Source organism: Eupeodes corollae, chromosome 2 (assembly GCF_945859685.1).
Source record: "Eupeodes corollae chromosome 2, idEupCoro1.1, whole genome shotgun sequence".
Taxonomy (NCBI): Eukaryota; Metazoa; Arthropoda; class Insecta; order Diptera; family Syrphidae; genus Eupeodes; species Eupeodes corollae.
Window position 1 is genome coordinate 148,887,142 of NC_079148.1, and position 16,741 is coordinate 148,903,882.

The 16,741-nt window shown below is 31.1% G+C and overlaps 1 protein-coding gene across 1 annotated transcript in view; it reads left to right on the plus strand.

Annotated features, from left to right (window-relative positions):
* Window positions 1–16,741, plus strand: part of LOC129945291 (glucose transporter type 1) — a 129,456-nt gene that overhangs the window by 71,360 nt on the left and 41,355 nt on the right. The window contains exons 6-8 of the mRNA XM_056054948.1: window positions 1,403–1,568; window positions 5,666–5,833; window positions 10,677–10,933. Coding sequence (XP_055910923.1) covers window positions 1,403–1,568; window positions 5,666–5,833; window positions 10,677–10,933 — 591 coding nt within the window. The remainder of the gene's footprint in view (window positions 1–1,402; window positions 1,569–5,665; window positions 5,834–10,676; window positions 10,934–16,741) is intronic.

Sequence of the window (16,741 nt, forward strand, 5' to 3'; positions counted from 1 at the left end):
GTGAAAGGACAAAAGGCTTCTTCTTGATAATAGCATATTTCTATCTGTGCGGTTATATCAAGCAGCGTGATGCAGAAAACATATATTAATATTACTCAGGACTGCAATGCATTACTGCGACCATCCGGAGCAACAACAAAAACATAAATATATATAAATAACACTTTACACCTATCTACAGGTGCATTTACATAGTATATAGCATAAAAGTAGTATAGTGGCATAAATAATATAGAAAATACATACATTTATAACTATCATCATCAACACATATCACATCATCCTCCATATAGATAGATAGATAGATAAACACGGTCTTGGATACATCACATCCGACAGGATAATGTAGCTGCTTCCGTTCGCCAAACCGCAGTCTTCCCACCCGCAATTTGCAATCCGCTAGTGTGCTATATAGAGCTAGAGTACTCCCTTGCTGCTGCCGTTTTATATTCTGTGATGATGATTATACCTGTGCAGTTTTTATTTTGTCTGTCTTTTAATAATTTGCATGGCATTTTCCGTCAGTTAATATTTTCATTTTTTGTTTTTGTATTTCCTCCTCCTACTAACTCCCACCTTCTTGTTCTATCATCCTTTCGTCCTGCAATCCGCCTCCAACGCCTCCTGCTGTGCATATATAGCAATTTATTTTTCCAATGGATTCGCAACTAAAAAAGAAAGATTTTTTTTCAAATTATGTAAATCCGAACCTCGAAAACCCCATCTCTTCACTCACTCCCCCCCCCCCCCAAAGCTTCCTTCGCGAACATTTTGTAGAAGAAAAATTATAATAACTTGTTAGCTAAGTAGTTTTGCTCCTACCCAATTTACAATATCTAATATACTCGTAATATAATAAAATATGCAGTTCGATTCAGTACTTTACTTTGGTTTTTCGTTTTTACGTTTTTTAAGTTTGCCTCTTGGACTAGATCCTTCGCTTCGCAGGATTTAGGATGTGATTTTTGTTATATCCAACGTAGTATTTTGCTAGAGGGCTTATTATTATACTTGCTTCGTTTTTAATTTACATAGCAGAATTAAAATGAAATCAAAAAAAGGAGTATAGACCTCTTTTGAAAAATAAAAGATACAAAACATTAGATACATTTATTCATGTAATATCATTTCATATTATTTGCAAAAATATATATCTCTAAAAATTTAAATATACAAATATTTTTTTATTTTATATTTTATTATTCATAATATTCTCTATTTCTCTAACTTATTTCAAAATGAAATATTATATTAAATTTTTGTGTGGATATTTTAATGAAATAAATTTTTGTCTTCCCTGTTTTTTTTCTGTTTTGTGTTTGTTTTAATTTTTTTGTTTATTTGCTCGACGACGTTAAAAAACATTTTGCTTTCGCGTGCGCTATAATTTTAATGTTTATAGTTTGCAAAAGCAAGTTAGCGTGATGAGTATGAATCTCTCGGCTAAGCTGGATGAGCTTCAGAGAGGCGATAGGCACTTGGAGACGACAGTCGCCTTGTGTGAAATACGGACACAGCTGCAGGAGCTAACGAAATCCGTTGAGAGTTGCCAAAGTGAAGTTTCAGAGGTAAGTTGAAATAATTTGAAAACAATAAAAAAAATAGAATACAAATTTATTTTTAATGATGTTAACTACATTCGTCGTTTTAATCTGTAAATACATTGGAATTGAATAGCCCTTAGGACTATTTGAGCTTGACTCAAAAATTAGTATTTATTCTACATTTTGTATACACTCATTGAGTATAGACATAAATGCTTTATAATTATAAATAAAAAACACAAATTTAGGTAAAATGAAACATAAAGTAACTGAAATTTTTAAAACAATCCATGGTGTCAAAAAAAGCAAACCAATGTTCAAATTTCTTCTGGAGTATAAATTTGATAATCCCTGACTTCAATCACTACCTGAAGCAATCAGAAATTGATGTAAGAAAACCCGAGGATACAAATTCTGCTGGAAAACTGCATGTGGAAATTTGAATGTACACTTAGGCGTATACGTACTTTTTTTTTTTAATTTTGCCAAAATATTAATTTTGGAATCATATCAATTTATGAAGCTTAAACCATTGAGCTTAGTTGTTAATCAATTAGAGTTTTATTCCCTCTGAATCTAATATGGGTGTACACTTCGGCGTATGCGTACTTTTATTATTTTTCATATCATTAAACTTTTTTAGCTTTTAAAACTTTAAATAAAATAAATTAGGTGGCTCAACACTTCAACAGTCCAGTAGAGAATCAGGATCTAGTGACTTAAAACCCTCTACCACTCATGTGTGAGAGTTGTTTCAGGGATGGAAACCTATAATATTTAAACAAATTAGTTTTGGAAACAAATCCAAATTCGGGATGTTAAATTTGTTCAAGGAATACATTTTGGAACCCTTTCAATCTATGAAGCTCTCACCATTAAATTAAGCTGCAGATAAACTGCAGTCTTAAAGTGCTGTTTTTGAAATGAGTGAAACCCAATAAGTTGAGCAATCCGATCCTTTCACTATTATTCTTTCCTCAATAAAGTCGTTTTACATTAGAAATGAGGTTGCCTATCAATGTTTGGCACAGTGAGGTATTTGCATTATTTCTATCTTCAAATCAATGTATTTTTAATTTTGGGTAACAAAGCACATCTTTCGATATTCCTTCCTAAAGCCTAGTACGCTGCTGATGCGAAGCGAAAATTCGCATACAAGACATGACGAAATCATAAACGAAAAATTTCGCTGTGCTTTTCGTTTTTCAGGACGCTGCTGAACCGCGAAATTTGTCATTTTACTAGATTTCTTAGTACAATTCTCCACTTTTTTCGTTCTCAAATTAAATACCCGGCATATTAATTGCTTGCGAAATGTTGACGTTTAATTTTTGTATTAAAAAAAATTGACGAAATTTTTTATTGACAAAACAAATTGTTTACTCGTGACTTTCGGTGTTTTGACTTTGATTTATATTTGATTTAAAATTTAAAATAAAATGGATTTGTCTAATGTGTTCCAACAATACATTTCTGAATCGGAAACTCAGAATGTTGAAGATGTTATTGGTGATGTGCAAGAAGTGATGAAGACGAGCAGTGAACTTCAATTCTTTTCCACTTTTGTTTACCAGCTGCTTACTGTCAATTGTTTTTGATAGCTGACAGAATTCTCCACAAATATTTTTTTTCCGCTTTGGTTTTCGTTTTCCTTTTGTTCTGCACTTTGAGACCGCCGAAAAAATTCGTTTCACTTCAGCTGCGTACTAGGCTTTAATCGGAATCCAAACCTAGACAGAGTTTTAACTTCTAGTGAATCAGTTTTTTTTTATTCCATCTACGGAATAGTGTCTTTCTATCCTCAAACAGAAAGCATTATTTCTGTTGATTTCAATTGACACAATTCATCTAGGCTTCTACGTTCGAGTCAGACATCACTCAAAGGAGTGTGTGCTGAGATTTTTGCAGAGTTTAAACACCTTACAAAAATTGGTTAAGCAGTTCACTCAATATCGGACGTAGTGGCCGAGCAGAAAATACTCTTGACTTGTTTTTTAATTCTAACCCTGTTAAGTACACTATTTGTTTTCTTTCTTCTCTGAGCATAGTCTGGCAATTTTAGAAAGCCAACTGCTATTGTTTCAATATTTAGTTCAGGATATTTAACTGATCACCATACTTCCTCAGCTTGACTTCAGTGCTGGGCAGTTCAACGCCAATTCAACACTACCAGGCATTGTAATGACATCGCCTGTACTGGAACTGTATTAGTAGTCTTTAAAGATCTCGGTATTTACAAATCAATTGGCTTAGATGGTATCCCCACTATTTAAGGTGCTGGCAAAACCACTCCCTTTTATCTCTATCTTTCCTAATCGTTCTGAGAGTCCAAAAAAATTATCCCCTCAAATTATCGACCGAATGCACTTACCTCCCTTTTTTCAAAGTTTATGGAAACGCTGATTAATTATCAGCTTCAGAAATATCTCGAAAATCGAAGGCTTATTCATGACCAGCAGCATGGTGTTCGTAGTAAAGATCCACCGTTGATTTCATGGTTTATCTAACTTAAGAGTGGAACAAACCTTTACATCGTTTTGAGGAAATTCAAATTATTGCAGTTAATACTTCAAATTCATTTGATAGGGTTTGGCATCTAGCATGAATCGCTCATTTTTTTGGTTGTTAACTACATTTCTAACCGTTCGGTACAAGGTGTGTTGGATGGTTTCTAAAGTCATAAATTCATAATTGCTGGTGTCCCTCAGGGCTCCATTTTGTCTCCATGTCTTTTCTTTATTTTTTAAAAACGGTCTCTTGTCTGCCTTTTCAAATCAATTAAACGGTTATGCTGACGATGACGTTACCCTCAGCTTTTTATATTAGTTTATAGATTGACGGCAGCGTATTACAAGTCCATTTATTAGCGGAATTATTATGTAGTGCTAAATTTAATGCTTGAAAAACTCAATGTTTTCTACATAAGGTGGCGCTACAGTCTTTCGCGAATTAGACCTAACACAACAAATTTCTCAATCTAGCTCAGTCCCTATCAACATGTCTCCAGTTTTGCGCTTCAAGTTTGGGTGAGGTCACTTTCCACTTGTGCATAAGAGACCATTGATTACACGAAGAATTTTTCTCGACCGAGCGCGAAATGCTTTCTCCTGTTGCTAAAAAGTATCAATTAGTGGTCTTGTATGCAGGAAACTAATCAAGTTGCAGATCTCGGTATGGCTATGAGCAAATATTAGACATTGCCAAAAATACTGCTAGGTACTTAAAATTTTCTCGATGGTTCAAGAAAATGTTTACCTTTTCTGATCTTGATGTTATTAACAAACCCTTCATTCGTCAAAAATCTGAATTTATCTCTCATATTTGAGCAGAAGACCCAAATAAAAGTTTAAGACATTTGAATAGAATTCAAGAAAGAGCTTTAAAAATGATAGGCGATACAACTATAGCTGAAACATTTCCATCGCTTGAACACCGTCGCAATGTTTCAAGCCTTAAGTTGTTTTTCTGATATTTTTATAAGAAATGTTCTATCAAAAAACTCGAACTTAAAGATATACTTATCACAGTTTACCCTTGAGAGCGATTTCAGACGTACTGTCAAGTATAGACATTTTTTTTTCAAACCGCACATCGAGAATGTGAAATGCTCAATACTTTGAGATCAATGGCCACCGGTATCTCCTTTTCAATCATTCCCTATTTTTCTAAAACTCGCATTGTATTTTAACTTTAAACATATTAAAGAAATAGATTACTCCTTGAGTACCTGTTATTATTAAAAACAAACAAAAGTACACTTAGGCGTATACGTAAATTTTTTAATATACATGCATTTTCTGAAATCAAACAAAAACTTCTTTTACAGAGAATAATTTGAGTTTGCTTTATGTTGATAAGGAACTCTATAGACCAAAGAAGTGAATTCTGACACTACAAAGTCAAAATTTCTAAGAAAACCTCAAATGAAAAATATTCCTACTCCCCATATTTTCAGCTTCAATTTTATTTTAAAATCATTTCAAGATGGATTGCTTGTTACAGAGGCGTAACTTTGACGAATGTAGTTAACTTCTCCACGATTTTTAAGTGTTTTTGATTTTTAGAAAACCTAAACATTTTTTAACAAATAAAATCTATAAATTAAAAATTTTAATTTTTAGGTGAAACGTGATATGGTAGCAATAAAACATGAATTGGACACAGTGCAACAAGTTAAAGAAGAAATCGAAGAGCTGCGTGAATATGTGGATCGACTTGAGGAGCACACGCACAGGCGGAAGCTAAGACTTTTAGAACAAGTTTGTAGCTTAAATTTTTTGCCATGTTGTGTAATTAAATACATTTAACATTTTTTCTTCTACACTTTCCAAAAAAAAAATGATGACAAAAAAATACGCAAAAGAACACAAAAAAAATTGTTTTATTTATTATTTGTTTATTATTTTTCAATAAAATTTAATTATATCATTATTATTATCTAATTTTGTTTGTACATAAATTAAAATTATTATCTACCTCCTACAAAATGATATTATTTTATTTATTATAAATTTTTGCCTAAATAAAATGTATTTATTATTCTTATCATTGACACACAAAACTGTTTGTTTTACTTTTATTTAATTTTTGTTTTTGCTCCTGTCTCCCGATGGTATATACATTTTATTTTATTAAATTAAATTAAAATTATATACTGATGATAATGTTTTTTTTATGTTTGTTGCCAGAGATGATGGTGGTTTTGTTTATTGTAATTTAATTTTTATTTATTTATTTATATTTATATATTTTTTTTCGATCACATTCCTGAGTTTTTAATTTACTCTGTCGATGTCGGTTTTTCTGTTCGGTTCCATCTTCCCACAAAATAAAATAAAACACAAAAAAGGGAAAAAATAAAAAACCAAAGTAATAAATATTGTGGTGTACAAATAATTATTGTGAAAGCACAACAACCGCATCACCATGATGCTAGTGATTGTTTTTAAATGTGCACAAAACAAAGTGACAGGCTGTGGGCATTGGCATCCAGGATAAGTCCCAGGATTGGGGTTAAGGGAGAATGATTGCCGCTGTCTGTGTTGATCTCTTCCGCTCTCTCTCCCTTCCTGGATGAAATGCAATTTCAATTTATCCTCTGAAATATATATACATATGGGCGGTGAGGCGCGGTGGCGGCGGTGATGAAATGGTTTTAATTTAATAGAACAACAATCTTGCCTATAAACATTTTTTGATATGTGGAATTAAATATGAAGTCGATGTTACTTTAATCAAATATTAAAAATGGTCTGGAAACTGTTTTAACAGGAAAAAATTAATATTTTTTGAAAGAGTAACAGTTTAAATGAATGAACTACTGCATCACTTTTGACTCTTTTTGAGAGGATTTCATAATTTTTTGTAAGTTAAACGAATCTCTTTAACATGGTTAAAATATTTAAACAATTGAACCAAGCACCATTAACTACATCGGTTAGCATTATACATATGTGCTACGAGTGGCAACGAGGCCTCTAGGCCTTTTAGTTTATCCTTTTCTGGAAACTTTTTTTATTCCTGAAGATTCAAACTTCAATAAACACAATCAAGCTGTGGTTGTTATATGCAAAATCCTTAACCTTTAGCTTGATAAAAAGAGTATTTTTTAGATTAGTTTAAAGTGTTCAAAACATTTGTTGGTTCGCCTGTGTTGTCAAAAAAGTAACTCACTGCCCAAATGCCCACTCTGAAGGCTTTATATGATGAATTTCTAGTTCAATTTATAATTTTTGTACCAACAAATCGAGTTTTAGGAAGACTGGCGTTTTGTTCTCTATGAATATTGCAAGATGGACACCTAGGCGTTTACGTAATCGTTTCTATTTGTTAAAATGATCATTTAAAAATACATCCAGTTTATGAAACTTAAGTCATTTAATAACTATTTATATAAACTAGACATATATGGTACCTGAAAACTGCAAGAAAATAATTGGACGTCCACTCAGGCGTATACGTACTTTTGTTACTGATAAATTTTGAAACCACGTCAATATATAGAACTTAACCATAAAATTAAACGGTTTATAAATTGGAATTTTGTTCTAACTGTAAACTGCAGCAACAAATTGATTGTTCACTTAGGCGCATACGTACTTTTTTTAAATTTATATTTAAAACCAAACTAGACATACTTTAATTAATTTAAATTTTTTGTATTTTTAGAAAAGATTCAAAAGTAAATTTGACATAGTATTTTTTCTAAACTGTGACTTATCAATATGGTTTATCCACAGAGTTTCTTCCATACATTCTGGAGCTTATTTGATCACGATTCCAGACACGATTCCTTTCGCTTCATTCTGAAATAAATCCTAGAAATGTGTGGTTCATAATCATCCGCGTAACTTAGATCTGCGTTAGAAATGTTCATAAAGAATTGCAAAATATAGTTTTCTTTGAAACTAAAACAGGTTTCATACTTTGAAGTCTTGGTTATCAAAAAATAAAATCTCGCTAAGACCTTTTCTGATTTTTGACTGACTTTTACAAACATTTAGTGACTCTACTTAAAACCTAAGCCTACCTAAGCAAGCTTGCATATGTTCTGCAAAATTGGTGTGTTCATCAATGCAACAAAGTAGAATCACGATTGAAGTAATGCAGATTTTTGACGGTTATGAAAATACAAAAACTTTTGACCTACATACCAACATTTCTGTGGTTTATGTTGTAAGGAAACCATGTAGATGACTTAAAATTCCTAAATTCATTCAGAAAAACCTGAAAATTTGGCATAAATGTGAAGTGTGTCTACTTTACAGTTGAATTTTTTTTTTCAATTTTATTTAACGAAAAGACTGCCTGCCCGAGATTTTGAAAACCTATTTTTAACCCTTAAGTAACCGCAATTAAGGAGTTCTTACTTTCGATCAGACTAACTTCTTAAAGCACAATGGCAGAAACTAATTACACTGGTTGAAAAAGGTGAGTTTTTTTAGTCCGTAAAAAAAACAATACATTTCCTAAGGATTGAGTCTCTTCTTAATAAATGTTAAAGACAACTAAAAATAGTGTTTTTAGGTTAAAATAAAAACTAACGTAGTTTTTACAAAGAATTGTCTGACGATATTGCAAAGTACGGAACTCTGTCTTCTTCAGTTTAATATCTTACTTACACTCTGAAAATTCATACGACTTTTTATCTGGTACAGGTATGAAATAAAATATAAACAAATGATTTGTAATTTACTTTATTTGGAAGCTAACCTTTTGGAATTATAACTTTAAAATGATTTATTTGATACAATCGCCACGGCTGTCTTGGAGGTTCAATCTTCAATAATATTTTCCAACATTTGTAGGCGTATTTCGCATGGAAGAGGCTAATGTTGTCCTCCAAGTAATCAATCGATTCCGGCTTATCACCTTTGTGTCAACTAGTAACTTCACATATGCAAACAGAAAAAATTCAATAGGCGTTAAATTGCATGATCTTGAAGGCCAATTTACGTTTCCGTAACGTGAGGCTATTCTGTTAACAAACGTTTTATTCAATAAATTTATTTTGGCACGAGCTTTGAGACATGTTACTCGATCTTGTTGAGACAACACTTATAGTCCAGTCAATGAACGAAAAAAATTGCCTTAACTTACAAAAAATCCAACAGTTTTGATACTTGGCACTTGGGATGTCTGGTGATGACCCAAAAAAAACTCCCTAAGAATCCGACGTGAGCTCTTGCGGCAGTTAAGAGAGACATGGTGTTTGTTTCAGTTTTGCACGTTTATCTCGAAAGCTATTTGTCGTATCAAAAAATATTGTTCCACAAAATTAAAGCTCATTAAATTTTATAATTAGTTAAAAAAGCTATACGTAACTCTACAACAAAAACACCCTTGATAAAGTTTTTAGAAACATTGAACTTCACTTCAATGGTTTCGAAAAAAAAAGAGTTTTGTAATTAAATGTTGTGTTCATTCGAAATACGAATTTCGTTTTTAACTCGAATCTGCTCAAATTTTAAAAGTACTGATTTTTAACACTATTTTCTAATATTTTTAATACATTTCAAAAATTTATTGTAATAGCTCTTTTTATGTGACAAACAAATTTCTTTTGAACTGTGGTGCTTGTTTTCTGCTTAAAACTGTTTTAGCAAAAATGATTCAGCTTTTTTTAAGATAAATTAAATTTGTTCAATTTTATTTTTTAAATTCTCAAAATGATACTCAACTTTAAAAAAAAAAACTGCTTTATATATGTCTAGATATCTCAAAAACCTGTCGTAAATTTAATTCAGACTATAAAAATGTATTAGAAAAGTGCAAAACCCTAGCCGACCAGTGTTATTTATTTCAAGGAATAAAATAATACATGTAGTTGTTTCTCCAAAAACAAAACGCTTTCTTTTAATAAAACATGATAAGCTTTGTTAAAATCTGTTTTGTTAATCCTTTTTCTTAAGTGAAGTCTTAAAAAAATCAATCCTAGACTTCTTTCGGTTTTTGAAGCCAATCTTGTTCGTTTTTTGAGAAAATTTAGTAAGTTTTCTAGAATCCTTTAAAAATGCAATAAATTTAAAGCCTTATACTTGTTTCGAAAAAATGTGTTCGTAGTGTTTTCATCAGTGTTGAAAACAAATTTCTTTAGAAATAAAAGCTTTAAAGAAGTCCGAAAGTGCACATTTGGAAGTTTGCACTTTTTGACACCCCTACAAAATGGGATTCTGAAAATCGTCAGTATTAAATTGTTCTTAATTTGTATTTTTGATTTGATTTGAAACAATTTTTGTTATTTTTTTTATTTGTTTTTTCAAAAACAATTCTCTGTACATATTTCCACATTTTGCATCACAAATTTTCTTTCAAAAATTCTCTTCGCACTTTTTTTACAGATGGAATTGAACTTATTCTTAATTTTCAGAACATGCACCTTTGTTTTTATCTTAATTCAATTTTTTCAAACTTTTCAAGCTTTGGTTTGATTTTATTTTTAATATTTATAAATAATTGAATTGGAAGTGACGTGAAAAATCTTTGAATTATTTTTTCCTAATTGAACTTTAACCCTATCTACCTTTCTACCTCTACCTCTCTCTCTATCTATCTTTTTCTCTTTCTCTATTTCAACTAATTGACAGAAAGATAAAAATAAAATTAAAATAAATTTTGCAATCTTTTTTACAGGGACTCACGTTCTTTCTGACATACTCGATATTTTCGGCCGTCTTGGGAATGCTCCAGTTTGGCTACAATACCGGAGTGATAAATGCACCAGAAAAGAATATTGAGAATTTCATGAAGGACGTATACAAGGATCGATATGGGGAGGATATTAGCGAGGAATTCATACAGCAATTGTATTCGGTGGCAGTATCGATATTTGCCATCGGTGGTATGCTGGGTGGATTTAGCGGTGGATGGATGGCAAATCGATTTGGACGGTGAGTTTTCTAAATAAAAGAAATAAACAAACAAAGAAATAAGAAAATACCTAAATGTATATAAATAAGTACAAATAGAGAGAATATAGAACGGTACATAGAGTATAGAAACCTTAGGTATGCGGGGACTTAATGTATCACCTATTATCCTGGGATGATAGAAGATAAATAATGTTTCTGAGGGTTATATTTGACGCAAATATTTGTAGAGATTCCACCTATTCTACTATATGTAGTTAGTTGGTAGCAAAGACCGTCTTAAGGAAAATAGAAACAGATTATTGTGGCAAGGATTATTGTTGCATAGGTAAGGGTACCTTTAACCCACCCACATGGGAATTATGAGTAAGAAGAAAAAGAAGGTGGGAAGATGCTTGATATACGAGTTATATTAAGTTATTTCCAGTTTTGCTATTAAAGATTTGGCCATTCACTATCAGAAGCTGTCACCTTTGTTAAAACACTATAATTTATTTTCATTATTGACCGAGACAAAGAATAATACCAAAATCAAAACAAAGGGTATTTACAGGGAAAGATTTGTTAAAATATTTATATTTTAGAGTGATTCGGTCTAAAATAAATGAATATTGAAATGGAAGGGAAAAACAGAGTTGGGTGAAGCATTCCACATTCTTGATGTGCGGTTAAAAACAGAGTCTCAATGCTTGACAGTTCGTCCAATAATTGAGATCGTGCGTAAACTGATGAGCATTTCTGAAAGCATTACAATTCATTTCTATGTAGGTTGGAATGTAACAATTTAATTCTTGTAGAAATATTTGAAAAATAAAGAAATGCAAGAAATATTGCGGCAGTGTTCGAGCAGTGTAAAAGTTTTGGTTATTGTCTTTTTTTTTAGATTTTGTCTAAAAACTGAAACTTATTTTAGGGGAAATAGCTTAGTTATAGTCAAGTTTTGGGCAAATATGAATGGTTTGTAAATTAGAGCTAAATAAGAAGGGCTTGAAAATTTCTTGCACCGCCTAAGTCGGAGAAATGCTAAGCACTTAGAAGCATTTTTGGCAATGTCAATTATGTAGTAATTATATAAGAGGTGAAAATGTGTAATTAACTACGAATAATCATGGAAATATCTTTAAAAACTTTTCAAGAATTTCTATAAAACTATTAATTCTTAATACTAAGCACTTACAGCAACCTTAACGCCTTTATATGGAAAATATCGTTTGTTTTTTAAAGAATTTGAGAATATATACTTTAAATATTAGATTTTGTTTGTTTGTTTGCTTGTTTGAAGGCGCTAATCTCAGAAACTACTGGTCCGATTTATGAAATGTTTTCAGTGTTAGATAACCTGTTTATTGAAATTGGCTATAAGTTACATAACATTACGCTAAGACTATCGGGTAATCGGGTATTTTTTCCCCTTTTGAGAGCTCCTACTGCATGCGCTGCGGAAACGGTTAAAGCTTTTTTAAGTCTAAAGTTGGCTCACCTCAACCTTTTTTTTTGCTAACCAAATTTGTTCTTAAATAAAGCATTCGGTTAACGCCGCGCCACGGGTGGACCTTGTAATACAATACTATTAAAAGTCAAAAATGCAATAAATGTTCTAGGAATGAATTTCGTATTATAATAATATAAATTTATGTTTAAAAGGATTTCCGGTATAGGGTATGTTCTGTCCACCGCGGCTACGAATTGCATTGTCCATTTGATTAGCCTAATTTTGTTCAACTTTTTTCAATACATTTTTGACGTCCAATGGTGGCTTGAATACTGTCTTGCAATTCTTCAAGAATTAAATTTTTGGTAGCATTAGTATTAATGACAAAATATAGCCAAAAAAAAGAAAAGTGTCACTCTAACGAATAATTTAGCTAATAAGACCACTCCTGAAAATAAGGTTGTTACCACCAAGATTTGGAAAAAAATTGTTGATTGAGCACGCTATATGACAAGATGCATCTACACCCCCGTCTTGTTGGAACCAAATCTCGTCAATTTTTAGGAGATTAATATTTAGAAACAAAAAATCGAGTGATCACCATTCAATCTAAAGGCAGCTCTATCCCCATTTTGAAAGAAATGGGGACCAATGATGCCGTAAGATGCTAAGCCACAACAAACAGTCAATGTAAATGGATCAAATGGTGATTTGTTAATGGCTCTATTTACAACAATTTTGTTTATTGGCCAAAACTTTTAACCAAAAAGAAGCTCATAAATAAACAAGGTAAAGTAGACTAAGTTGTCTACGAACTTTACGAAAAGATTTTGATATTTCAAAGCAAATGAATTGCCAAATCTTTCTGAAAAGAAATGTCAACACAGTTTAATATTCGCAAATGACAAGTTCATCACAACAACTATTGAAAATTCGCATGAACCTACAAAAAAAAACCTTTATAACAGTTTTCATCTAAAAAATAATTTAAGTCCCATCAATCAAACTGACTTATAATTGATAAGTAATGCTTCGTCAAAGTATTTTCAACTTTGTTGCACATTCCACGGTTCTCATGTTACGTTTGCTCGAAATGTTAGTATCTAAATATAAATAAAAAGTAACCAACCCTGTTTATTTATCTAACTTGAGTGTAGTAAAACTTCTTAAATTTTGCTTTGATTATTTATTTTGTCCGCCGATTGGAACAAGTTTAACAAGTATCAAGTATCATGTTGGAAAAAAATAAAAAAAAAATTGTATTTTCTTCATTGGATAAGAAAATACATTAATTTGTTTTTAATATTCACCAAACAATTGAAGATTTATTGCATTATTTCTTCATCTTAAAAGTTATCATTGTTCACTAAAAAAACGTCTTTATAGAGAGAGAGTAAACATAGAGGAAATATAAAACAGCATTGTATTATTTTAATGATGCCATAAAGTCATGATGATAAGACTCTAAGAAAGAAACTTATGAAAACCCTCATTTCTTCTTCTGCCATTCAAATATAGTGCAAAAGAATGAACTTAAATGAAAAGAAATACAAGTGAATATAATATTTACAACGCATATCTTTCTCAGGTGTGTCGATGTCGAAACATTCTTCTTGTCAAAGAATCGATAAGAATGTTTTCATAATAAATAATTAAGAAATAAACAAGGAAAATAACTTGGTTCCTTAGAGTTCTTGTTTCTGTAGACTTCTTTGGTTGAGGCTATTTAAAAGCTGAATGTATTTGATTTGATTGAAACATTTCAATGTCAATCAAAGATAGCGTGAATAATTCAGCATTTAATTACTCTTTTTCTACATAAGTTCCCCACTTTAATTGGAAGTTATAATTTTCCAGTTCAGTATCGAATGTGCAATATTTTATAATTGTTGTTACTATACATATCTTTATCTCCATTTATTTAATACAAATTTTTCTAATAGATTTATTTCATTATTTAAGATTCAAAAAGAGACATGAGTGTTTCTTATTAACGAATTTATTTCATAAAAACTTGAAAAATTATTCTTTCATGAATTCCATAACAAAAATAAAAATAAATACATTTTTAAAATCAGATATAATAGAATATATGAGCATGATTACGTTGATAATTTTGTTTATAAACAAAATGATCCTGATGTTTAATCAATACAAAATTTCATAGGAGAAGACCAAAAATGCGTGTACAATTATTTACCCTTTTGGTTCAGTACGAATGCTACTAGGCTGGAATACAAATCATATTGATTTTAAATATTTTTTGAAATAATCCAAATTGTCATTTTTCAGAAAATGATACTTTAAAATAAAGGTTAAACCGTTTTCTGTTGAGATATTCGAGACTTCAAACCAACGTATACGAAAAATTCTAAAGGTTTTAAGTCACAAGATTTCGGTGGGCACTCAAGTGATCACAATTGGTTACCGAAATCTAGAATAAATAACTTATAGTTCAAAATTGAGATGTTTTAGTTGCTTGCGTATCTCGTAGGACCGTCTTCCGAGTGTAGAAACTATAAATCATAGCTCGGTCGCACAATTTAACCACCATTACAGTTGTGCGTGCCTCATTTTAAAATAAGTAAGGTCCAATCAGACCGCTACTGCAAACCCGGACCAACCAATTGTAAGTTGGCAATTTGAAAGATTATTTAACAACCATTCTTGAATTATAACATGATTTTTCGAAATAAATAAGGATCGTTTTTTTCTTTAAAAAAGTGGTTACCAATTTTGTAATACATTTTAAAAATTACAATTGTCGAAGGATGAGCTTTTAAATGGAATAGGTTTGATTTGTGAAATGTAAAAATATGACAGTTTTAAAAGAGACAGCTGTACTAATAGTCGGATATTCAAAATGAAACTTTTTATTAAAAAACATTTTATAATGTTTTCACGAAATATTTAAGTTAAAAAAAACTTTCAGTTTTTACTTGCGATCTAAAGGAACTATATCTAAAGTATTGCATTTGCCACAAATTACGAACTCCAATGATGACATTACGATGAGAAAAAAAAGTCGGAAAATTATGTCCGGTAATTGCGTGCAACTTTCTGTCTGTCCTCGCTCCTACAGCCTTAACCAGTTGGTCGTTTGGGTTCAAACTAATAAATAATAATGGAAATAAGGTTTTAAGTAGACTTGTATTAGGCGATTCTTATTTCTTTTTCAAGACAAAAGTCCAAGTTCTGTCCATAAAAAATTGAATTTTCTTCTTCTCACGATTGAATAAACTCATTTAAATATTTTTTATTTTGAACTAGCTCTTAGATTACCTAAATCATGTACAGACTAGATATTAACTTCTAGTTGATACTTTTTCTAACACAATAGAAACATTCCTTAAAACTAGACTTACCAAGCTTGCCCTCTTGAAGGTCTGACGGAAAGAAAATTATAATTAATATTTTAAACGCCATCAGTTGCTTCTCTGCTTTAAAAAAAAAACTTTTTTGTAAAAGAAACTAAAGACATCTTTTTGTTATAAAGTTCGACAAAATACAAAATTCAAGTTCAAAATTGTTCCTTACTTTCGCTCATCCAACAGGAGGGCTTGTAGCGTTGGGGAAAAGATGAAACCAACTTGAAGTTGGCTACTAGAAGTTCATATATATTAGGTCATTGATCTTAGTAATATCTTACTAGAGTACCCGTGCGGAAACTCAAAAAATCAAATGTTGTTTTAAAGTTTGAAATTAATTATACATCTCAAGCTTTTTGTAGCAAGACTTAGTTTTTTTTGAATTTTATGAAGTGCAAACGAAATAATGGAAATATACAAAAATAATTTGAACTAAGCTCAAACCCGAACGGGAAGAAGAAAGATCCAAACCATTTATCTTAGATTACCAGTGTTACATTTTTCTTACGATGAGGAGTAATTTGAAATACATATGATTCTTATTTCAATAAAATAAAATCTTAAAAACGTTACCGTATCTCCATCGCAAAAGGAAGATCTTCATGGGTTATTAGTTTCATAGCGTTGAAAATTATCATAAAAAGAGATCATAAATGTTGTCCAGTCCAGAACTTGATTTTTGACCGCTAGACTTTCTTCAACTCTTTGAGGTAATTTTTCTAGAAGTTTTTAATTTTTTCAAAGCTCTCTCCCAGTTCGCATTTGAAATGTTGTCTTTTAATTTTTAAACTTAACATTGGACTTTCTTCCGTTCCTGGTGGTAATTTTACGTAAGCTACTTATTTTTATTACAGCTCTCTCCCGGAATTTGGAATTTTGTCTTTTAATTTTTGAACTTAACGTTCGTATTCTTGAATTCCTTTTGCTATAAACGGCATTCTTCACTTTCCAATAGCCGGATATTTAAGCCCATTCACATTTCAAAACATCTGCCCAAACTGCGATTTCAGTAATTTCTTGTGCCGTGGA